Genomic DNA, 22,986 nt, shown 5'->3' with positions numbered 1-22,986 from the left:
GTTTGAAATAAGTAAATATGCTCGTAACTATTAATCCAGCCTGAGGTCAGTTCGTCCTAAACGATAGACGGACATAATTCTTGGTTAGACACATTAAGTTGCGTTGAGACAACGTCAATACTAGGACACCAACAGCATTTTTTGAGATTGAGTTTCTTTGTTCAGCGCCTAAAAAGAACTTACAATTAATGGACGAATAGTTTAGTACGAACTATCGTAATATTAACATTATATTAGTTAATAAAACAATTTTCTGTGGTTAAGACTTATAATTCGTAAAATCGTACCACATTTTCATATTCTTGTATGATGAATTACCATCTTCGTCTCTTGAATCTGCCTTTATCTTCTTATTTTAGACTCGTTCGACCGCCTAGTATACACAAGGGTTAAGGAAATTAGACATCAAAAATTGGCGTAAAGCATATAAACATGCATATAATATATTAGATTTCTAAAATTTTGGATTTAATTTAATATATATACCGGTTTAGGTCCATGTCCTGCAATTTTACCCATGCAAAACGCGCACTTAACTCAAAAATTAGATACGTTATTATAAATTCCATTGAATTTATAAATTCCGTTCCGTTGAAATTATAAATTTCGTTCTCATTAATCAAATTATACCCAAGTGATCATTTTTCCTTCTGATCCATGACTACCTAAAGATGATATTAGCCACAATATATAATACCTGGGCCCCAATTCCGCTATTTACAATGGCCGATGAATGAATGGCAATTGGATTAAATTTGACACTATTCGGATTCTCCTAAGCATTTTGCCAATACAAAAATTATTATGTTGGGAAAACTCTTACGAGAACACAACACGAACGGAGTCATTTGTATTCTATTTCTATTCATTGGTCGGCTATTGTAAATAGTGGATTAAACACAAAATCTACAATTCTTATTAAAAAGGATATTGTTTATCTCTTGGCTCTTCGTGTGAACGGTCCCGGAATGGTGACTTTTCCTGTAAAACAAACAATTTAAACTAACCACAAAACCTCGCTGCAGGCGCGGTAATAGTGTGGGCATGAGAGTTTTATGAAAATTAAAGTGTTGTTTTTACTAAATATACCAGCTTAATATAAAAGTAGTCTTAGTTGTCATCATTATAGTGAGAAAGCGAATGCGAGTGAATTATCCTTCTGGACTTACCACGGAATGCTTGACTTGTGAGTAAAAATAATCATTCCAAAAAAACAGTAGTTATTACCCCGCCTGCAGCTAAATTTTGTGACTATTGCAAACAGATAATACACGTCATTAGCGTTACCACACCTATTTTAAATTAAAATGAGTGCAGATTTACTTTAATAAGTATTATAAAAAAAAGCTCTAGCCTAATTTCCTAGGACTTTCTTCTTACCCTCTTGTGATACTTTTCATAGTGATGATCTTCTTGAGAACCATTTTGGTGACTTCCCATTTTGATCAAAGCTTAAAAACAAAGAAAACATTAAAATGCATTATCGTAACAAACACTATTTTATAATACATAGCGTGCTTGATATGAAACTTTAAAGTAGCAAAGAATATTTCAAAAAATGTATAACATATGAGAGCTCTTTATAATACACACCTTTTTGTTCGTCACGACGTCTCTTTTGCTCTAGTATTGCGGATTCCTCAGCTCTATCCTACATAAATAAAAATAACGGTTATTGATACCAACATTAACTGTTTAAGGTTAATTCCTTTGTCTCTTGACCATTTAAACTATTAATGGGTGTCCATGAAAATAGGACAGGTAGGTGTCCTATTTTCTAGATAGGTTTTAGTAGATAGGACCTGTTTTTACCAAGCTGTTTTAGAAGAAATGTATGTTTCTATTTTTAACTGGAAATAAATGTTTACAACAATAATATATTAAAAAAAAAGAAAGAATTGAGCATTGTTAGTATTATGACACTAAAGGATTTAACATAGTTACAATTGCGATAAGCACTTAACCGTATTTATAAAAATACATTATATGTTCTATAGTAGCGTAATCTTAGATTAGTTTATAATGACTTAATCTTCACTTACCCTCTTACGATTCATCTTACGCTCTTTACGTTCGTCGCCTCTCAATTTAGCCTTTCGTTTTTCCTTTTCTGGTGAACGTTCCTCTATCTCTTTGCTACCCTGCTTATTCAGAAAATATATATTAAAAAAAGAACCTAACAAAAACATATGTGCAAGTCTTGAACAACTCTGGTAGAGCTGAAATGATATATCTTTAAAATAAAAACGTCAAAAGGGACTATGAATAAAGTTGACTCTTGGTATTACTGCATTTCATTCTCCTCAGTATATTTTGATTCCTTGAATATTGTGCTTCTGTTCGAATCTTCTTTATGACATCATTTAATCCACAGTTATTCGCTTTTTAATAAATGTTTTCAGGTGACTTGCCTTGAAGACTTGAGTTAATTTCTTCTAGTTTACACTTGAGTTTAATGTAGTTTGATAAGAGATAGTTATCTATGTGGTCTCATCTCATCCTCTGTAGTATGAGCTGCATTGTGTTTCGCCATAATTATCGTATTTTTTCGTATGTAAATTTGCTCCTGTTATTTTTTTTCATATCTGTTGCTCAAAACTATAATTCTATATTTTCTTACGATGCAAGCTGGGGCAATAATGTAAATAATGATGTAACGTTGATTTCGCGATGCACGGCAGTTGCTTTGTTTCACTAAATATTTGTTCCCTCCTTTCAACTCCGCTCTTTATTCACAGGACCTTTTGACTTGATTTAACGTTTAATAGTGATACGCCTTACCGTATTATAGGACCGGGCTAAATGGACTTACGATACACGATGCCTTTATCCTTTTGTCATTCATTTGTTTAGTTAGTTATGATGTTTTGATTTGAGATTATTAATTATTTTTCTTATGTGTCCACTCCTTCATGACGTTGACCGGTAACGCTTTTTGATTTTTCTTCAACAATAGTTAACCTTGTCTTGATCCAAGTTATCCTCGTCAATAATTAAATAGATGAAAACTATTTCAGACTTTTATTTAGCATTATGCCAATGTTTCTTCTGCTTAATCGTTTCAGTTATTTTCAACGCTGATGTAATCCACTGCTATTGTTTAATTCATGTTAAATATAGTTTTGGTTTGATGCTATTCCATAAATTCATAATGCAGTCTTCAAGTTACCATGATTGAAGTAATCATTACGTTCTTCATTGTCTCCGAAGTAATATTAATAACGAAGTTGACTTTAAGAGTTCTTGTTTTTAAAGATTTGATTTGATATTTTTATTTGTAACTTTTTATTATCACTTTTATTAGTCTTTAGTTTTTATAGCACTGGTTTCACATATTGTCCCGATGATCTTGAACACAGATTTTTGATTTTGGTTTTGGATCATGCGGCACATCGTGGTCGCGGTCCAGCCCAATCCTCAGTCCGGTTTGAGCGCGATGCAAGGTCGGTTTATTATAATAATACTCACCTTGCCATTGCCGCTGTTTTCTACTTTACGACGTTTTGCCTCTGTAAACATTGATCTATTAATAAAGTTCTTCCTAATTTTTTTACATTATAAGTTATTTTATTTAAAGGGATTGTTACCTCGATCTACATCATCGGGAATACTGCGATGATCGTGTGGTGGCGATACAGTTTCCAGGTAACGCTCCTCCTAAAGTAAAAACAAAATATAGGTGATGTCAATAAGCAACAAGTATTTATGTAACAGTCGAAATTTTGATTTTACATGATGCACTGACACACTCGACCATGCTTACCCTGTGAGAGCGTTCGCGAGGAGATCTTTCCTTGCTTCTTATTTCTTCTTTAGTCCTTTCCTTGAGAGTACTGAAATTTAAAAAAGCATAATTTAGGAATAATTATAATTTTATTATAAAAATGTATGTGTATGAGTGTGTGATACATACGATCGTGATTCGCGTTTAGATTCCTTATCGCGGTCTACTTCTTCACGTCGTCTGTCAGCCCGTGTCTCTTTTTTGTCAACATCTAGAAAAAATGTGCGTCTTTGATTACACTGTATAACAAAATGTATCCTATAATAAAAGTAAAGACAGTTATTTTACTGACCGACAGCTTGAGGAGGTGATGCCGCAGTTTCTTGTTCAGGTTTAGGAGCCGAAGAGTCTTCCTTAGTAGCAGCGACAGGTACTGATGCAGCGGCACCAGCTATTTTGTGCTTATCACCTACCTATAAGCCAAAGAAATGTTTAAAAATAGGAAATAATTACGACTTCATACAATTTAACAAGATTTTTGGGTTTTTAATTTACCTGATGGAAATCACTTTCTCGCATCATATTAGGTCCTTTATTTCTCAATTGCCCACTGTAGCCTGTAGCAAGTACATACAAATCTTGTCTCTGAGTCTTTTCTTCTTCTTTAACCTATAAAAATATATAGTGTCATAGAGCCTACAACCTTTTATAAAATTGACTGACTGAGCTGAATTTATAAAACTTTAAGACTTATAAATCAACTTTATTTTACTTACTTTATCAATTTTCCGTTCAATGATCTGTGCCAGTTTAGCAAGTACTGGGAAATGCGGCAAGACTCTAATGAGTACGATAAGCGCATTACGTATTTGAACATAATCACCCGAATCCAAGCACACAACCATGGCTTTAGTAATCTTGTAATGCCATTTGTGGCACACATGCCTGAAAATAATAATGCAATGAGTAATTGAATGCTACATATAAAATACGTTTGGTTATTTATTTATTTTTTGACTGGATATACATATTTACACACATTCTATTTTAGTTAACATGAATTACCTTGGTTAAGAAGTGTTAGCATGTACGTCGGTTCTAAGAACTGACTCCAACTTCATACAAAATTACGTTTAAAGCAAACAAGTAATTTAAGCTGAAATTGTTGGTAATTTACTTTTAAATGACTAAGATTAGATAAAGCAGTTGAAACCTGTAGTTTTCGTATCCGACGTGGTCGTTGGCCTCGGTGAACTGGTTGGACACGCGGTACTTGGTGACGAAGCCGGGGTAGTGCGCGCACTCGCGGTGGAAGGCGGCCTTGTCCCCGTGCCAGCGCATGGCCGTGCCCAGCACCTTGCACAGGAACAGCCCGTAGCGCGCCGCCTCGCCCTCCGTGCACGACATCACCGAGTACGTGATGTCGCAGAACAACTACACATACGATAACTACACTCAGAAAAAGCGTTTTATATTAAGTTTTAAAAACAAATAATATGCCGAAAGATTTTTTCTATCAGTTTTCAATTCAAATTTTTGCCTAAGTATGCATACGGACTGTCGGTGGCCTAGTGGTTATATGCATGCATTTTTATGCAAAAGTTGCAACACGGGTAAAGTACCAATGTGAGTCAGATTTACATTTCTTAATTATTTTGACACTACAAACAAACAGTGAAGTTCTATTCTACATAGAAAGAGGCCTGTGCCCAGCAGTGAACATGTATTATATTCTGGTTCAGAAAGCTGGAAAAACGTACAGTCAGACAGATGAAACAGAAGTTAAAATTGTCGGAACAACATACTCTGTCGTAGCACAGGAGCGTGGAAAAGTTGGGCGTCCTTAGCGAGTGCACGGTGTGCACGAACTCGGCGCAGTAGAGCGCGTCGGCGGCCGTGAACACGCAGCGCGGGAACAGGCACAGCTGCATGAGGCGCGTCACGGTCTCGTTCTTGGCGGACTTGGCGGCGCGCGCGGGGAACCAGCCGCCGCACTCGCGCGACAGCCGCGCGCGCACCGCCCGCGCGTGCGCCTGCTGCCGCCGCCGCTCCTCCTGCGCACGCACCACGTGTCACGTCACGATTGCTGACCAACGGAGGCCGTCGCGATTCAACGTTTCAGAGTTTAAATCAATCCACAAACATAACTGATGCTAGATTATAATAATTTTGATTCCTAGGTAACCATGTCATATTTATCTTAAAAAAATAAGCATCACACGCGATTGAAGTAAAACTTCTTTACTAATTAGTACGAGATTTCAATTATTATAATTATTCTATTTAATTTCTTCATTTTTTTTTTCAAAAACAAATTGTTAAAGTAGCTATTGACAATATCAAAAATATTTCAAACCCGGATGGCGAAAACTACAATACTCTACATTCTACAAAAACATATCGCCATATTGCTGTAACGGACTAACGTTGCTTTGTTGTCCAGTACCTCCTATCAAGCCTAAAGAAGTTGTACTTCAAAAATAAAAAAAATGACAAGTATTTGTTCGTCTCACCTGCAGCTTATCAATAAGAGCATTGAAACGTTCTTGCTCCTTTTTGCCCTTTGAACCTTGGGACGTATCTTTAGTCGCGTTGGCTGCTGCGATTTTTAAGCGATCTATTTCCCGATCATAGCTTTCTTCTGGTACGCGAAGATCATACATAGAAAGAGACCTATAAACAATCAAATATTGAAATACATGAAAAGGCACAAATTTATCACTCTTTGTATACAAATATTTGTAGAATAACTCACCAAAATGTTACATAGAATTCAGGTGATATATCCTCCCATACTTTGATCGGGAGTATAGGTGTAACAGATTGAATGACTGGTTCCAAAGCTTCCTGAGCCGCCTGAGTGTACCTTTCAATGGCCTTCTCAGATGAATCAGACTTTGAATCAGTGAGTTTTCGTAAGGATTCAACTTTAGCACTGATTTTTTGTGCTAATACAGGGCGATGGAGGAAGAATGCGACATCAGCATCGACGTGGTAGTCTCGTAGCAATTCCTGAGAAACAGAAACGTGACATAAATATATTCTTGTGAAATGTTGTAAAAAAGGACCCCAATTTTATTAAAAGTAATCATTTTTACCTGTAATGGGGGCAATCTAGCGGCATATTCATCTGGAGCATGCGATGACGCCAAAAATGTTCCCAGTTGAACTAGAGCGTCTTGACATTGATCAGCTAATCTGCCAACTACTTTTAGTTGGGAGCCCGGCGGTTCCCCACTCGAAGCAAAATCGTCTTCATATTCTGCGAAATAACATGTTATTATAATGGTTTGACTTTTAAATACTGTGCTTTATCATTAACATAATATATATGCATTAGTTAGCGTACCTTTCCAAACACAGCAATGGCGTTGCTGTGCTGATAAAATGCACAGGGAGATATCCAAATTGTTGCCGACAATAGCTTCTTTTAACCTTGCCGATGACCTTTTAGTATTTCGGACTTGCGAAAAGTAGCCAGCCTGTAAAAGTAATTGCATTCCCATTTTTATCATCAGGGTCCAAAATAAAGTTTACAAAGATAAATTTCAAGGTGACATCCATTACCTCTCCTTTAAGAAGTTCACCACCAGCCATTGCTTCTAATTGCTCAGGTGTCATTTCTTCCGCTGCTTCTATACCAGCCATTTTCTGGACTATCTCTTTTAGTATAAGAAGATCTTGACTGAAAGTAAATAAATAAGTCTTTTGTATATTTAACAAAGATTGTAAGCCAGTATTTTTAAAAGAATTAAGGAATAGAACATATTAATTTGCACACTATCTTCAAAGAGAAATGTTGAGAGGCAAATTTGGTTACCTCTGTTGCGCCTTGAGGCGGTTGGCGACGAACTGCAGCAGCGCGGTGAGCTCGATGTTGTGCTTCTTGAAGGCGGCGCCCGCGAAGGCGGCCAGCGCCTGCAGCCAGGCCGGGTGCGCCGCGCCGCCGCCCGCGCGCCCGCCGCACAGCGCCTCCAGCAGGCAGTAGCCCAGCACGTCCAGCGACAGCCCCGTCAGGTACTTCAGCGACTCCACCACCGGCCCGATCAGGTTGTCGTACGTCTGGATCTGCGGCACACGCTCACAGTTACGCTACTTCATCAGCGGCTTATTATAAGGTTGGCTAATTGACAGTTTTAAAGGATGATAATTGTGTAGTCAAATCACAGATTTGTTTCGTTGAAAAAGACTAAAAACCGATCAGAACATGCAGTGACAGAGGTTTAACTGTTTTTTGATGAACTGCTTACCAAAAGCCAAATTTTTTGGGGCTTCTATAATAACAAAATTGACAAACAACTTACCTGCAGCAACATGTAATCGAATATTAAAGCTGGCGCTGCATGCGATAGTTTCCCGATGAGACGACCTTGTGGTTTAATATTTTCCTTCGACACACGTTTCATTATATGTTTGATTCTTTGGAGGGAATTCCCGCGTACTCGAATTAAGGATGGTATTCTTTCGGCAGCCTCATTTTTCCAACGAGAATATAGACAGTATCTACAATGAAATGGAATTACTGTAATGTGATTTCCGCAATTTATAAGCTGTAACTTTGAAAATGACTAATCATAGCTTAGTAACAACTTACCTGCTTTGATATGAATATAATTTCAACAAGGTGTAAACTTCCTCAGCCATGCAACAGTTGCCGTCCATCAGAGTAAGAGCCGGCAATATGGCCGCGTCTAATACTGTTAGTGCTTCATGATGCAAAGGGTCCTCTTTCATTGAGCGAGCCGTCCGTAGAATACGAATTATCTGCAAAATAATAAGAAACTTAAACTGTGTTCTACAACACTCATGCACAAGAAACTTAGTTAATTACTTACTTTGTACATTAACACAGGATCATAATGAAGGGATGGTCCTAATAAAATCAAAGCAGGTATGACTGTCTCTTTCATATCTTCAAATATCTCACATGCTGGAGGTGCTAGAACCGACTGAAGTGGAGGGATGGGTTTACCGATAATCTTTGGGGCTACTCGACAGTTGCTGAAAGAAACAAACTTATTCTAATTAAATGGTCTATACACTATCATACACTTAGATCGATTTCTTCTTTAAATATTAGATTAACCATGAAAGGCATAAAAGTATAATGAGAGTAATGATGACACAAGCAACAGTATATAAAACAAGCAACAACTAAGAACATATTATGCGTAAAAAATAATTTATATCGCAAATCGGAACAGATTGCGAGCACTCAAATAGCTGATGTAGTTCTTTGTATTGTACAAGGCAAGGTAAAGGCTGCAATCTCTATTTTTGAGTTCAATTAAAATAGTACTCACTTTCTGTACAAAGGTTCTACAATAGCATGCAGCATTCCACACAACGCGACGGCTGGACGCTGCGGCATGTTTGTGGTCGGCAGGCGCGCCGACAAAGCCGCAAATTCACGCCAAGCGTTCACTTTCAGCAATGCTTCACACAGAACCAACTTTTGATTGCTCCAATACTCCTAGTTAATGACGAAGAAATATTAAAAAAAACGTCTTATCGATTTTGAAGCCAGACAATTGCTCAGGATATTATAGTGTACAAGTGTCTACACCAACACAGGCATAGCAATCTGACACAACCGCGGAGAGATCAGATACAGAATACTTTTTACATGCTTCCCAAAAGCTTATAATGCATTACTTATTCCAACCATTTGAGCTACAGGCATTTTTTCAGTAAAATATCCAGAATATTTCTGACTACAAAAAAGATCATTCAAATATTTATTTCTAATTCATAAATATACCTGTGGGTCTGATTTGTCTTCTACATATTCAGTTGGCCCATTAGTTTGAGGTCCTTTTGTAGATACAATGCTCAGTTTACGAATGTAATCTTGAACAGCCTTCAATTCCTTATCTGCTTCTCTAGCCATTATGGAGTCATCTGGTCGTAACTATAAAAAACATCATCGGATATGATATGGTATTCAGTATTTACACTTTGACATCCCACCAAACATTTTTTTTTCTCAAAATAATATGATTTAATAGGGTTATTATTTATAAAGGGTTAATCAATGTTTATAATATTTAGCTTCTAACACCTAGTTATTTGTTGAATGAACTGCTACTTAACTTAAGTTTTTTTTTAATTATAAAATTTCAATTACATACCCATGGATATATGTCATCAAGAGATATCACTTGATATTGTAATAGTAATGCTATAACAGTCATCAGCGGTGGTGGTTCCTTATAATTATCAAGCACTTCCATATTCCCTAGTTTAAATCCTAACACTTCAGAGATCACTTGAGGATCACCCATGTAGTTTTTAATTAAGGGTATAAAGAGCTGATCATAGTGAGGACGTGCTTCAAATGACTCTAAAATTATATCTAATGCTCTATTGGGATCTAAGTTAAAACAACCTGGAAGAAGAAACAGCAAGTTATTAGTACAACAGTTATTTATCCATAGGGTATGTTCTTATTTCTGGAACTATTCATACCTATTAGCGACTGAACAATTTCCAACAGGTTTTTCCATTCTGTGTCTTCACTTATTTCCTGATTTAATTCAACAATCAACTTTGCATACCCTTCACTTTCTTCCCTAAATAAATTAAACTTCCGTTGCTTATAACTGGAAATAAATGCATGACATAAAATTTAACAAGTAAAAATAATCTTTTATAATTCAATACAAAAAAAACATGATGCAGATAAGATTTAACACACTTTGATTGTTTGAAATATTTAAAGAAAATATAATAAAGCTGAATAAATAAATAACAATACTTACTACAACTTTGTCTTGATTTTAATGAACTTTGTATAAAAGACTTTATTCTTCAATGTACCAACATCTTGAAGTGTGTCAATTTCCAGTCTTTCCTTTAGTAGTTTATCTGATATGAAAGACTCAAGTTCTCTAACAATGTGACAAAAGTTTGTGCGTTCTTCACTCTGCACATCATTACAGGACTCAGCATCAAGTACACAGACTACATCTAGTATAATTGACGGGATATCAGCATGCAACACCTGTGAAATTGCAATGGATTCAAAAATAGTTGTTGCCAGTGTCCAACAACCAATGGAATTATGTTAGCTAGAACAGCAAAATAAACAATTATAACTTACAGAAATATCCCTCAATACTGTAAGAACAGCTTCTTTCTTAAGATTCCCTCGAAGACCACTAAGCAATAGATCATAAATAGTCTGAGATATACCAGACAGTTTCCCAGATTTTGAGAATAGTGGACTTTTATCTTGATCTTTAATAAATTGAGTCACATGTTTTATACTGAAATTAAAGAGATATATTATGTTAATCATCAAGTGTTCATCTCTGGAAATATTTTTATACATTTCATAATATCTGCCATGATAAATACTTAATTATTAACATTTCTAAAAATTGTGGTTTTATAAACATTGAATTTAATATTACTGAACGCTAGATTGATACAGGTTTTATGTTGATAAACAAGTTCAGAATTGCAAAATATTGAGAGGTTGTTTTACACTTTATTTATAAAGGTTTTATTTAATTAAACAGAAAACTGAATTCAGATGTAAATCTATATCATATTCAGAAAACTATAACACGCCTTTTCATGTACAATAGGCAAATCTAGCATTAAGATTAATGGTAAAATCTCAAGAAGTATTATTATCCAAAAATAACATAAAAACATCCATCAAAACTTATCGTCGCGAATACTCTCTAATAATACTTAACTTCGATTATTGAGTTTTTACGTAGAAAACATATCAACAGTCTAGATTAAAAGTTAAATATCTCTAAATATCAACATTTACATGTTGAATGCTCAGGACGGTTCATTATTTAGTCTATATAATGAAGAAAAGTACAGCTTACAATTGCTCCTTGCCGGATTTCTCCCAAGTTTTACAGTATTCCGAAACAAATTTCGCATACGACCCCATGATTAGGATCTACAGAAATAATTTCAGACAATATTGTCAATTTTACTTCCTCAGCAATGTAAGGCGCACGCTGTCGCCATGATTGATTTACAAGTATTTTTATTGGTTGTTGCCTGTCGGGAGATGGTGCGTTTTGATACTAAAGCATAACGGTGATAAGTTTCGAGAGTAATTTTTGTCTATGCTTTTTGTACTAAGTTTTTTGCTCTTATTACTGTACAAAATGTTATTATCCTGCATTCAATATCTATTATAGTCTTTTTTATTGTAATACTGAACGTCTTTAATAGTACCAATTAGTCGCAAAGCTTCGTAAAAAGTGTATTCATTTCAATGATTACAAAATATGTTTGCCTGAGTTTGCCAACTCTCTGCATAGCCACCGAAGTTCTGGCAACATTGTATAACAAAATGACTTTGACAGGTTTTCATCTGAGTGAGAATAGCCGACTACCTAACTGTCAGTGCTACTGTGTAATTATTGTATTTCATAACCTACAAAGTTTAACAGGGCTCAAGAATTGTAAATTTTTAATTAAACGAAGATGCCTACCTACGAGTTAGCTTTAATGCTACGGGCTATGCCAAAACCTGAACTCAAAACGACTCTCACAAGAATTTCTCATGCTATATTCGACCGTGGTGGTATTATCAGAAATATAGAAAACTTAGGATTTAGACCAATGCCATACAAAACAACTGCCCATGGCCTAGTCCACAAAGAAGCCAATTATTTCGTATTTAAGATTGATACTCCAACTAAAGCTGTAGCAGACTTGAAGGAAGAATATCGAAGAGATGTGGACGTCGTAAGGCAGCGCGTTTTTCTCGCTCAAGAACCTAGTAAGAATGATTGTACTTTGGAAGAAGAACTTTTACCTCCAGCTTACCGCGAAGATGTACAGAAAATGATCGACGTTGGGAAAACACAAGTTAATCGCTTTACCTACAAGTTCAAGTATAATTCGGGGCTTGATTATTATCCTTTCCAAAAGTAAATAAATCTATAATGTTTAGATGTAAATATATTAGTGTATTATAGTCAATAATAGATTTTAACAATATAGGTACTTTTTTGTTTTAACTTTAATTTTTACTGTCCATCTAAAATATAATCTATGCTCTAAGAATGCATCTCTTAAACTATTCAATGCCTACTAGAAAGTTAAATTGTCATACAAATATTTTTGGCCAATATGAAAATATAATTAAGGATACTTATTCTATAACTTTGTAAAAAACAGAATCAGTGGTCCTAAAAATAATGCTCCAAAATCAATCGCATAAATTACTGAAGTATTCACTAACAAAAATTTCAAATTTATTTAAATTGAGGTATTTAGACTATCATAACTACAGTAAAAAGATTGAAGAGGTAGTTAATATTCAAATCCAGGCTGAACAGCAAGCTGCCCAAGACTATCTCAACTTGGCTGTATCATTCTTACACCCTTTGAAATCTTTACATGGAGCAGGGGGTTTCTTCTTTAAAATGTACAAAGAAGAAATAGATCACATGGAAAAGTTAATAAGATATCAGCTTTTGCGAGGCGGTTTACCTAATATTTGTGGTGTTGATCCACCAAGCAAAAACAAAAATACTACCTTACTTGATGCATTCAAACAAAGCTATAAAATGGAAATTGAAATTACTAAGGTAAGTTATTTACATTCTTCTTCTCCATTAGGCCTCCATTAATTTTATTATGAAATATGTCAATTTTAAAATAGGGAGAATGGGTTGAATTTGTGAGTAATATGTTCTTATGCTAAATATTATATATGAGTGTTTTTATTCTACAGCTTTTAGAACAAGGTGTGGTAATTGCGGAAGGTGTTAAAGATTACCATTATGCAGAATTTGTAACTTCTGTTTTTCTTACTGAGCAAATACAATCAATACATGAAATATCAAGTCATGTGGCTCAACTGACAGCCCTTGGCAATAATCATCATGCTCTCTATCATTATGATTGGAAATTGGCTAAAATGTATCCCTATTCTGTCAAAATTTAATGACTGCACATTTTTCAAGTGAATAATTTGCCAAGGCAACATTCCTACTAAGTATGTCTGTGTATTTTTTACAAGTTAATAAGTAAAGAGTATATATTATGAAATAATTTTATTGACATACAATTAGGAATTTTTACTTGAAAGTATTTTCAGAACATTGTCCAGTCGACAATCTTTCAAAGCTGCTTGAAGTTTCGTAGATTCGTTACCATAGTTATCATTGTGTAAAGACAGTGTTCGCCAATCCAGGTACCATTGAAGAACCATTTCTGAAAAAAAATACCATTGCATATTTATTTCCAGTATGATTAATTCAAAGCAAACATTAAATAGAATTCGGAAGCTTGTGAATCATGCTCACCAACAAGGTCATTAAATTGATTCTTAATAATGTTGTCCTTAGAATCCCAAACGCGAGCATACTCTTGACATAATAAAGGACCTTCCTCATTCATTGAACTGTCCAAATCCAACATGCTGCAATAAGTAGATAAGCTACCTTATTATTTGAATAAAAAACTAAAAATAATAACTAGCTTGAAGAATAAAAGTTCCCTCGAAAAGAAATAAATAAATTACATTCATGATTGAAATACCTGATAGCGTTTTTCAAAATTAAATCTTTATTTTTCTGATATTCTACTTTAAATTTATTTTCTATGTTTTTAAATGACTGTACACAGCAGTCTTCCGGAATGTCTGCAATGGAAATTATATGATGATTAATAAACTGGACTGCTGTTTACATGTATCTTATTATCACCAGGTACCTTCTACCTTAAAATTAAATTATTTGTGACCTACCGAAAGTTATTTCCACGCTTATATTTTTCTCCACCGAACAATTTGATACGATATTCCGTAAAACCGCAATGGTAGATACGTTGTCTGATTTAAAAGTTGCGTTCCCCCTCCTGAATAACAAAACCTTTAATAACCTAAGCTTAAAATATCTACCAAAATAAATATCGCGTGAAAAAAGAATCCTTACTGGTATTCACAAATCAAAATAGTTTCCAAAAGAGAGTGTATTCTGACAAAGGTTATTTCCGACGCTGGTCGTGGAAGCTCACCCGGTAAAGCTTCCGTGAGCCAAGATGTCATTTCAGCTACTGAATAGTTTCCGGATACTTGCAGTTGACTCAAAGTTCTACATAGAACAATAATATTATTAGTTATTTGAATGGTGTAGAAATAAACAGGGAAGTAATATGTTAGTGTCCTACCTTTCATAAGACCCCAAATCTTTTTCGGATTCGTGTTTGGAATAATACGGTAGCGCTGGTAATTTTAGACTTAGTAGACGAGCAACTCTTGGAGCGCCTGCTGGTAAGACGTAGATTAACACGCGCTTACCCTCCAGCCTAGAGTTTATAAAAGTATCTGAGGTATACCGGATCTTAATCCACACTCTTCGAGTTCCTGCTTGACATCTTACAGAAGCTAGGATATCGGAACCTGTTTCCTGTTCAAAATGCGGAGAGAGCTTTTCAAGTTAGGATTAAACGTATCAGCATACTTTGATTTAATTGTTTAGGTAGGTACTTAAAAAAAAGGTAATCAATCTTTGTGACATGTGACTTTTACAAAAACAAATATTACTTGAACAAATATCTAAATGTTAAATTAAATAATTATAACACCTTACCTTTGCTTAGCTTTTTAGGTACCTAAACTAATGGCATTTGGTTTTAAAGAAAATTATTAATTATTACCATTGAAGAGCAGATTGTAAGGACTGCAGCTGTATCAGTTTGCATTTGTAACTTTTGATTGCAATATATAAAAAGCATGTCTAGAGGTACCGCCGATGTCATTCTAACTTCCTGCCAACCATCGCTTCCTGCTCCCAACAACTAAAAATGTAAGTTGGGTAAGTAACTTAATAAGATGCGCTTAGAAAGTTTGAATAGCCTCGGCTGTTGCAAACCTCATGTTGAACATCCAGAAGAGGTGGTGTGGATAATCCAGCATGCAAGGAACGAGTGTTTTGTTGATATTTTTCTCTCTCATTAGCTGTTTGCTTTTCTAGACGCGCTACCTCTCCCCTGGTAAATGCAGAATAAAGATAATAATTATTAACTAAATATTTTTGTATCCTTTTGTAAGTAAAATTATAAAACAATGATTACTCTAGTTTCGCCCTTCTAGCTGCTAAAATATCTTGTGGTACTTTAACGCCGCTCACTAAGTGACTTGCTCGAAGTGCGAAAATTCTGCCCGAAAACGTTGCCACGAGTAACTCTGATTCTTCTGTGCTCACACATCCCCCAGCTACAGAAGTCACAGGTTCTCCACAAAACTGAAAAAGAAATCAAGAGCAATATTATCTAGTAAGTAGGATGGTTCTTACTTAATGTAAATACATATATGATAACGCACGTAAGTATACTTGAGCCTTGGCTTTTCTCCAAAATTGTCCATATCAATCAGGTACAATTGGATTGAGCCATCGTGACGACCAACGCTGAGATGGAAGTTACCATTATTGTAGTACCACCCGAGGCATACCACAGATCCCAATCCTCTACCATCCACTAAACATTTGCTTGACAATGTTAATCTGTTAACATAATAAAATGCCTATTATAAAATGTATATCTACCTACATAGTACCCAATACCTACAGTATTTAGACTAAAATACATATAGTAACATAACATCTAACACAACTGGTGCATTGCATGCATAATATCATGCAGGTAAGAAGAAATGTTAAGTAAATATGAGTATTTAAAAATTGAAAATAAAAACTTGCTCTTCGTAAGCAATCAGGCCTATGGAACCGTCACTGGCTCCGTAGAAGGCAACGATGTCCGTCACATGTGTAGAAGGAGGCACTGACAAGCGAGAAGGCCCGGATGAAATAACCGTACGAGCAATAAGTTTTCCATTTTCTAAGAGTACCGCTCCCTTATTAGCTACCAACACTAATAGACGAATCCTCGTACTCTGTGTACAACATAGAATTAATATAAACAGATGAGCAATTAATTATGACAGGAAAAATATAAATAATTCTAACATTAGGTACCGCAAACGCTGCTATGTCGAGGACTCTATCTTCACAAACGTAAGAGTTGTACTCGCGCAAATCCCTGTAAAAAGTGACGGTGCGTCCGCTGCAGAGTATTAAGTCATTCCCGATTATGCACCTAAAATATGTTAAAAGTAAAATGAATTCGGTTGTCACTAGTCTGGACGGAGCATAATAATGTTTTAACTTCAATTTTTTCTGACTCTAGAAGAGGTCAAGCGCCACAAGAATACAATATCCCTGTTTATTGGATATGATTTCAAAAACGAGTCAACAAAGCGTAGGTGTCATCTTACATGGACGTGATGGTTTCCGTTAACGCAGTTTCAATACAAAGGAACACCTTTCCTTTTCGCGTATACCCTTTGACTTCATTGCCTGAAGCTGTAAATATTTTATCTGCTTGTTGCCCTAGAAAACAGATAGAAAAGGTCGGCTACAGTAATTTACAACGGAATGAAAATTGTGTGACTTTCACTGCTTACAATATTCTTCAAACGACATACCTGCTGTGGTCGCAAGTTGCACGGATGTAATAGGTTTGCCAGGCAGTGTCTTGAATTGAACCACAGGTTCCTCGTCTTTTATACTCAAACATTGTAGGACTCCGTTTTTGTCACCTATTGCAAACTAAAGTTTACATTAGTTACAGTACATTATATTCTAGGTACTTAAAGGGCCTCCTGAAGTTCTTGTAGTAAGTAGGTACTTTACCTTTTGGTCCACCTTCGGACCTAAAGGCGACATTATTTTTAAAGTATCCGGGTACGTAATTCCACATACTGTGTAATCAATTCGCGCTAAATCGTAATCCATATTTTTGTGAAAAGATATTTAATTTGACTTGAATTAATTAGATTCCCATCGATACTACCTTGGCAACGAAAAACGTAACAAACCAAAATACTAGTTAATTGGCAGGTCAGCTGAGCACAAAGATGCTATGAATTTTATTAAATAAACGATTCTATTGAATGACGATATATTTTGATTGATTTGAAAATAAAGGAGAGTTAAATGAGATGTGGCAGACTAGTTGTCTAATTAGTTTAGCCTGAACAAGTTTCCTGTACCTAGACTTTGAGTTATCGTTTTAAAAAACTAAACCTAACCTCACCGCTGTCATATAGACGTCATGGAAATCCGTCAATGTCAAAACCTACATTCGTGTCTTTCTTTCGATACAATTTCATTTTATAAAATTACTTAATAATATTTAGTTTCACATAAGACAAAAAACATGGAGATAGATAAGGAAAATGTCGTCCAAGCTGTGGTTATTATGGACACATTTAATGACCATTTTAATCCTATTAGTAAAAGCAAGCCTATGGTGAGTTAATTTTGATACTTATGCTGAAATAGATTATTTGAATGTAAGAAATTTAAAATAATTTTATATTTCAGAGTTTATTGCCGGTTGCAGGAGTACCCCTGATTAACTATATACTGGAATCTCTGGCACACGGAGGAGTAGGTGAAGTAATTTTATTCTGCTGTCAAGATGGACCATCTATTAAAGATTATATTCGGTAAGTATTGGAGCCTATTTATTAATTTATTATTATTGCTATGTATGCACTGAATTAATGTTTTTTGTTTGTATTTCTTGAAATATTGTTTATAATTTTTAGAAAAAGTATTGAAAATAAAGCAATATGGAGTGTTACCATGGATGTTCAGGTGATGATGTCTGACAGTTGTCAGACAATGGGAGATGTGATGCGGGAAATAGATGCGGCAGGTCTTATCAGAGGCTACTTCATATTAGCTGGGGTTAATACTATCACCAACATTAATTTTGGAGCCTTATTGGAACAACATAAGTAAGACTATTTAAACCTAAAGTTCAAATTCATTTGTGACCTAACCAATGGATAATCATTATTTAACTGTTTACATTCTAGTGTAAGGTTTACCCTATATGTGTAGTTTTATGTAAACAAATCAATTTTCAGACAGTTATGTAAAAAAGATAAAGGTGCCGCAATGACACTGGTCTACAAGAAAGTTGCCTGGGAACATCCTTTGATAAGCTCTGATAAGCCAATATTCCTGGCAGCAGATGCTAACACCAACAAGGTTTTAATGCACCATAAGTACAAACCTAAATCAACTGAGAAATCTATTAGTCTTCCACTGGTATGTATTTTTCTTTTTTTTATATAATTATGTGATTCATTTCAACAGTACTATTATTAAAATTAGTATCAGACAGTTTACCACCATCATTTCAATTAATACTGTTGCAAATTTAATTTTATAGAGTAGCAGTTTATGAAGATGGACCCTGTCCCTGTCCAGAGGGTCCCTCTTTGAAAACTGCAAATACATCATTTTAAAAGATGAAAATTTACTTTCATCTGTAGTAAAATTAATAGAATAGTTAATTAGAAATGTAAATTTGTTAAATTTCAGGAAGTGGTATTGAATCATTCTGAGGTGAAATTGCATCATAATTTGGCTGATGCAAACATTGCCCTTTGTTCACCTTCAGTGCCCCCACTATTCTCAGACAACTTTGATTTTCAAACAAGGGATGATTTTGTACATGGAATATTGATAAATGAGGAAATTCTCGCAAGTTCCTTATATTATACATTGTTGAAAGGAAACCAGTATGCTGCAGCTGTTACTAACTGGAAAACCTACCAGACTGTTTGGTGAGATACAGTTAAATATTAAATTTAATAGAAAAAAGTGACATAGTACACTATTAAGTGTCAACAAATTGGACTTGCATGCCCAATTGTTTGCCTGAGAGCAAATAGACAAATTATATATTTATTTTTACTTCAGCCGTGATGTTCTTCACAACTGGGCATACCCCTTGTCCTTTGAAACTGGTTCAGCCAAACAAAACAATTATCTCTTTATGGGAAATCACATCTTCAGGGAAAAGTCATCAACATTGAGCAGGTGAGTTTTCATATTTTGTATGTTGAATGTATTTTTTCAAGACACATTTCTGGTGCTCATTGGCCATCAGCCAAATTAGTAAAAAATCTTTTATTACAGATCATGTTCATTGGTAGAAGATGTATTGATTGGATCACAAACCCACATAAACGATAACACAGTTGTATCTAAATCAATGATTGGGAAAAACTGTATCATTGGAAATAATGTGACAATCACAGGAAGTCATATTATGAACAATGTTGTTATAAAAGATAACTGCAAGGTGATTAACAGCTTTATTGATGAGCAGTGTACAATAGAAGAGAATTCTGTTATTGAAAATGGTACTATCATAGCATCTAATGTTGTGGTTGATGCTGGTAGTCAATTAAAAGGGTCATTATTGGAGAGCTCAGAAGTTGATAAAGGTATGTATCATAAAATACTTCAACTTGCATAAACATTCAAGTTAAATGTTGCTATAATACCAAACAATCTATATATTCATAACACAAGTGTCACACGACACAATTAATTGTTTAAAAAAATATAATGCTTGTTTTGAATGTACTCTACAGTATATCACTATTCATTTAAGCCTGAGTTATGATTTTCTATAAGGACTGCAGTGAGTGGAAATACAACCTATATTCACTATTGGATTTGTAGTTAAATTATGTGGGTTTTCCAGAAAAAACATTGATGAAATCAACATCAGAATGCACAGAATGGGAGAATGAATCATCTGGAAGTGGTGGTGATGACTTCATTGGGTTTGAGAAGACCTGGAGTAGCAGTGAATCTTGTTACTCTTCAGATGGAAGTGATGACTCCTCTTTACCAGACTCTCCTATACCAGATGATACAAACAGTAAGTGCTCACAGAGAAATAACTAGTTAATTAATATAACATTTTGGATCCTGGTGTGAGGATATAAGAAGCTGTTGCAAGATCTTTATGTGAAATGGGACAGAATATAATAAAGTCCTCTTTTTAGTTATGTGCTCTCAAAAGTTATTGTAATCTAATAAATTACAAATAACTTAGAGTAGCAATCACTAAATCAATAATTATAATAAAATGAAGAATAATTAAAATAACATTTCAATTCTTTTTTAGTATTCTTGCAAGAAGTTATTGACAGCTTAGCAAGAGGATATGAAGAGAAATTGAAAAATGACTATCTTATATTAGAGATCAACTCATCAAGATATGCATACAATATTCAACTACATGAAGTCAACTTTTTTGTTGTGAGGGCCTTGCTGAGCATGCCAGTTCTGGCTGAAAATAAAAATGTCCTCAATACTGTGAAGGACATATTGAAGTACTTTAGGCCAGTTTTGTCAAATTACATTAAAACTAAATCTTCTATTATGGATTGTTTGAGAGCTGTGGAAGTAAGTAAAAATTTGATATGTTTCCTAATATAAAGTTTTAAAAACAGAGTCATAGAATAAAAAAATGTATTCATCTGTTTTCAGGATAGCTGTATCAAATGCGAGTGGCTAGATGGAAAATCTGGCCAAATACTCCATTTGCTGTATGAAGCTGATGTGGTAGATGAAGACTCTTTGATTGAATGGCACAAAGACTTGGAGGAGAATGAGAGTCCTATTGCAAACCAGACATCACTAGTGAAATTCTTTGAGTGGCTTGAAGAAGCCAGTGAAGAAAGTGATGACTCAGACTGATTTGTAAATTTGTAAATAAACACTATATTCTTACAAACTTAATTTTATTTGGCATTAATACAATAATTTACATAATAAATTAAATTAATCCTAACGAATAGTTGCATATTGCTGGAACTGTACTGTAGAGAAATTCCTAAACTTATTTATGTCAAATGACGTTGGCTCACAAGGGGAATGTATTTTTATCTGTCGCATATGTGTGTCTCTTCCATTCTGGTGGTTGCTTAGTACAGCAATTTGTATCATGTAGGTTCTGATTGGTCTGTCATGAATGTCTTTGATTGGAATCATTTCCCACCCTGGAATAAAAGTACAAGAAATATTTGTTAAAAGAATCAGAGATGCCATAAACTTATTGTAAAATTTTGGTAATACACACCACTTGGTTCAATTAACTCAATAACTTCAATTTCTTGTAAATCATTGAAATGTGTCCCAGCTCTAATTGATATCCTGCTGGGAGTGTAGCTCTCGTCCAACTTGTAGTCAGTGTATATATAAATATGAGAGACCATAGTTTTTCTCTGGAACTGAATGTTGACAAGATGGGGAAGCTGGCCATCTGACTGCCAATAAGTGTCCATGCAGTCGTCTCGTAGTTGATCTATACCAAACCCTGTAATTAGAATTTTGGAGTGGATTAATTGGAGGATTGAAATATTTGGCATTCTGATAATAATTTTAACTTAGAGAAAGTTAATAACTTTTCTAGTTTGTTGAATGCTAATGGTTGTTTCTAGAACTTCAAAACATAGTATACAATAAAAACTAGTCTTGCATGATTTACTGACCTGGTTTACATGACGACAAACTCCAAATGGCATGATTCCCAACTTCGCGGACAGTTCCTGACCTCTCGCTCACGAGTGGATCTTTTTCAGAAGCCATTGCTAACTCCATTTCAACACAGTTCGCTCGCACTTGTTTAGTAACACTACTTTTCCAAAGTTCTATATTTTTAAGAAATAATGTTTATTTAATTTTTCAAACACGGTCGTTTGTTTGCTTTTCTTTTAACACGATTGACATTAAAATTTAACAGTCCACTCAGCTGTCAAATTCTCTGTCAGTTAATGATTTTTACTTTTATTCTGGCTCGGAGCTCTTACATTTTTGCTCAACCTCAAGTGCATGAGATTGAAAAGGGTATTACGGACGTATTACATTTTCTTAAAAAAAAATCTATATTGAAGCAGACTATATTAAAAACTGTTTAGTTTCAGCTTTTACAATTCTCTCAGCAGATAACAACCCATTAATAGTTTTACATATATTATAAAGTATACACGGACTAAGTAAACTGACAATGCATAAGTAATGCGGTTAAAGTCTAACCAAACCGACATTTAGGAAACAGAAATTCTTCCAAGGCGTTCATGATTATATCTCTATTGCTAAAATTAATAATCTTGACTTGTTGCGATTGTTGCGTTATCCGAAAAACAAAGTACATATTAAAAAAATTATTAGCAGAATAAAGACATAATATGTTTTAGAGATAATGCTATTATTAATCGAATTAGGTACGCAGGGATGTGGATAACCAATCATTATCTAGGAGATCTGCTTTTACTCAATTTAATAAGCAACCATTAAAATAACTAAGTTCGCCCACCAAGTTTTTCTACCGTTGCTTCGATGTACATTATATTATGTTCTGATTCTTGAATTGTTGTTTAGATACTTATGGCAGCT

At 34.7% G+C, this 22,986-nt stretch overlaps 6 protein-coding genes across 9 annotated transcripts; 3 read left to right on the top strand and 3 right to left on the bottom strand.

Moving 5' to 3' along the window:
• Window positions 1-254: 254 nt before the first annotated feature.
• LOC113508377 (THO complex subunit 2) lies at window positions 255-11,775 on the bottom strand. Its single transcript, XM_026891374.1, has 30 exons — window positions 11,572-11,775; window positions 10,827-10,992; window positions 10,486-10,727; window positions 10,193-10,326; window positions 9,856-10,112; window positions 9,486-9,635; window positions 9,028-9,197; window positions 8,560-8,725; window positions 8,319-8,488; window positions 8,029-8,227; window positions 7,545-7,792; window positions 7,292-7,409; window positions 7,074-7,206; window positions 6,823-6,986; window positions 6,480-6,736; window positions 6,238-6,397; window positions 5,530-5,778; window positions 4,938-5,158; window positions 4,501-4,669; window positions 4,280-4,393; window positions 4,077-4,197; window positions 3,914-3,995; window positions 3,764-3,833; window positions 3,588-3,657; window positions 3,469-3,509; window positions 2,043-2,141; window positions 1,594-1,651; window positions 1,381-1,451; window positions 932-981; window positions 255-376 (listed from the first exon to the last, which is right to left on the bottom strand). Exons 1-30 carry the CDS (start codon window positions 11,637-11,639, stop codon window positions 343-345), a joined length of 4,251 nt encoding a protein of 1,416 aa, XP_026747175.1. The 5' UTR covers window positions 11,640-11,775; the 3' UTR covers window positions 255-342.
• Window positions 11,776-12,071: 296 nt separating this feature from the next.
• On the top strand, window positions 12,072-12,723 carry LOC113508382 (probable 28S ribosomal protein S6, mitochondrial). Its single transcript, XM_026891383.1, has one exon. It carries the CDS (start codon window positions 12,185-12,187, stop codon window positions 12,635-12,637), a length of 453 nt encoding a protein of 150 aa, XP_026747184.1. The 5' UTR covers window positions 12,072-12,184; the 3' UTR covers window positions 12,638-12,723.
• Window positions 12,724-12,804: 81 nt separating this feature from the next.
• LOC113508380 (ferritin-2 heavy chain-like) lies at window positions 12,805-13,706 on the top strand. Its single transcript, XM_026891380.1, has 2 exons — window positions 12,805-13,296; window positions 13,443-13,706. The coding sequence occupies exons 1-2, from the start codon at window positions 12,904-12,906 to the stop codon at window positions 13,653-13,655; spliced, it is 606 nt and encodes a 201-aa protein (XP_026747181.1). The 5' UTR covers window positions 12,805-12,903; the 3' UTR covers window positions 13,656-13,706.
• Window positions 13,707-13,749: 43 nt separating this feature from the next.
• On the bottom strand, window positions 13,750-17,760 carry LOC113508378 (Bardet-Biedl syndrome 7 protein homolog). Of its 4 annotated transcripts, none has more exons than XM_026891375.1 (15): window positions 17,407-17,760; window positions 17,199-17,322; window positions 16,989-17,103; window positions 16,681-16,810; window positions 16,414-16,607; window positions 16,038-16,218; window positions 15,788-15,957; window positions 15,586-15,703; window positions 15,371-15,511; window positions 14,882-15,120; window positions 14,647-14,805; window positions 14,460-14,569; window positions 14,252-14,354; window positions 14,017-14,132; window positions 13,750-13,924 (listed from the first exon to the last, which is right to left on the bottom strand). In XM_026891375.1, the coding sequence occupies exons 1-15, from the start codon at window positions 17,506-17,508 to the stop codon at window positions 13,779-13,781; spliced, it is 2,148 nt and encodes a 715-aa protein (XP_026747176.1). In that variant the 5' UTR covers window positions 17,509-17,760; the 3' UTR covers window positions 13,750-13,778. The 4 variants fall into 4 exon arrangements, with proteins under 4 accessions (XP_026747176.1, XP_026747177.1, XP_026747178.1 ...); XM_026891376.1 differs by having other exon boundaries at window positions 16,690-16,810; XM_026891377.1 differs by having other exon boundaries at window positions 17,199-17,312.
• Window positions 17,761-17,842: 82 nt separating this feature from the next.
• Window positions 17,843-21,325, top strand: LOC113508379 (translation initiation factor eIF-2B subunit epsilon). Its single transcript, XM_026891379.1, has 10 exons — window positions 17,843-18,025; window positions 18,100-18,224; window positions 18,327-18,518; window positions 18,651-18,834; window positions 19,111-19,355; window positions 19,492-19,611; window positions 19,711-20,021; window positions 20,285-20,464; window positions 20,714-20,994; window positions 21,079-21,325. Exons 1-10 carry the CDS (start codon window positions 17,933-17,935, stop codon window positions 21,286-21,288), a joined length of 1,941 nt encoding a protein of 646 aa, XP_026747180.1. The 5' UTR covers window positions 17,843-17,932; the 3' UTR covers window positions 21,289-21,325.
• Window positions 21,316-22,325, bottom strand: LOC113508381 (anaphase-promoting complex subunit 10). The gene is made up of 3 exons (XM_026891382.1): window positions 22,083-22,325; window positions 21,671-21,907; window positions 21,316-21,590 (listed from the first exon to the last, which is right to left on the bottom strand). Exons 1-3 carry the CDS (start codon window positions 22,189-22,191, stop codon window positions 21,379-21,381), a joined length of 558 nt encoding a protein of 185 aa, XP_026747183.1. The 5' UTR covers window positions 22,192-22,325; the 3' UTR covers window positions 21,316-21,378.
• Between the last annotated feature and the right edge of the window lie 661 nt (window positions 22,326-22,986).

The sequence above is a fragment of the Trichoplusia ni genome, chromosome 2 (assembly GCF_003590095.1).
Source record: "Trichoplusia ni isolate ovarian cell line Hi5 chromosome 2, tn1, whole genome shotgun sequence".
NCBI lineage: Eukaryota > Metazoa > Arthropoda > Insecta > Lepidoptera > Noctuidae > Trichoplusia > Trichoplusia ni.
The sequence above is the reverse complement of the archived record's forward strand: the minus strand, read 5'-3'. Positions and strand labels throughout refer to the sequence as shown.

Coding starts and splice junctions, on each gene's coding strand:
- LOC113508379 (XM_026891379.1), top strand. CDS start 17,933: ATGGAGATAGATAAGGAAAATGTCGTCCAAGCTGTGGTTATTATGGAC. Junction 18,519..18,650: donor GCCTTATTGGAACAACATAA/GTAAGACTATTT, acceptor ATCAATTTTCAG/ACAGTTATGTAAAAAAGATA. Junction 18,835..19,110: donor AATCTATTAGTCTTCCACTG/GTATGTATTTTT, acceptor GTTAAATTTCAG/GAAGTGGTATTGAATCATTC.
- LOC113508377 (XM_026891374.1), bottom strand. CDS start 11,639: ATGGGGTCGTATGCGAAATTTGTTTCGGAATACTGTAAAACTTGGGAG. Junction 3,996..4,076: donor ATCACCTCCTCAAGCTGTCG/GTCAGTAAAATA, acceptor CATTTTTTCTAG/ATGTTGACAAAAAAGAGACA. Junction 3,510..3,587: donor TCCCGATGATGTAGATCGAG/GTAACAATCCCT, acceptor CAATGTTTACAG/AGGCAAAACGTCGTAAAGTA.
- LOC113508382 (XM_026891383.1), top strand. CDS start 12,185: ATGCCTACCTACGAGTTAGCTTTAATGCTACGGGCTATGCCAAAACCT.
- LOC113508381 (XM_026891382.1), bottom strand. CDS start 22,191: ATGGAGTTAGCAATGGCTTCTGAAAAAGATCCACTCGTGAGCGAGAGG. Junction 21,908..22,082: donor TTTGTCGTCATGTAAACCAG/GTCAGTAAATCA, acceptor TTCTAATTACAG/GGTTTGGTATAGATCAACTA. Junction 21,591..21,670: donor TGAGTTAATTGAACCAAGTG/GTGTGTATTACC, acceptor CTTTTATTCCAG/GGTGGGAAATGATTCCAATC.
- LOC113508380 (XM_026891380.1), top strand. CDS start 12,904: ATGCTCCAAAATCAATCGCATAAATTACTGAAGTATTCACTAACAAAA. Junction 13,297..13,442: donor TGGAAATTGAAATTACTAAG/GTAAGTTATTTA, acceptor TTTATTCTACAG/CTTTTAGAACAAGGTGTGGT.
- LOC113508378 (XM_026891375.1), bottom strand. CDS start 17,508: ATGGATTACGATTTAGCGCGAATTGATTACACAGTATGTGGAATTACG. Junction 15,121..15,370: donor TTACAATCTGCTCTTCAATG/GTAATAATTAAT, acceptor CATTTTGAACAG/GAAACAGGTTCCGATATCCT. Junction 14,133..14,251: donor ATTTTGAAAAACGCTATCAG/GTATTTCAATCA, acceptor TACTTATTGCAG/CATGTTGGATTTGGACAGTT.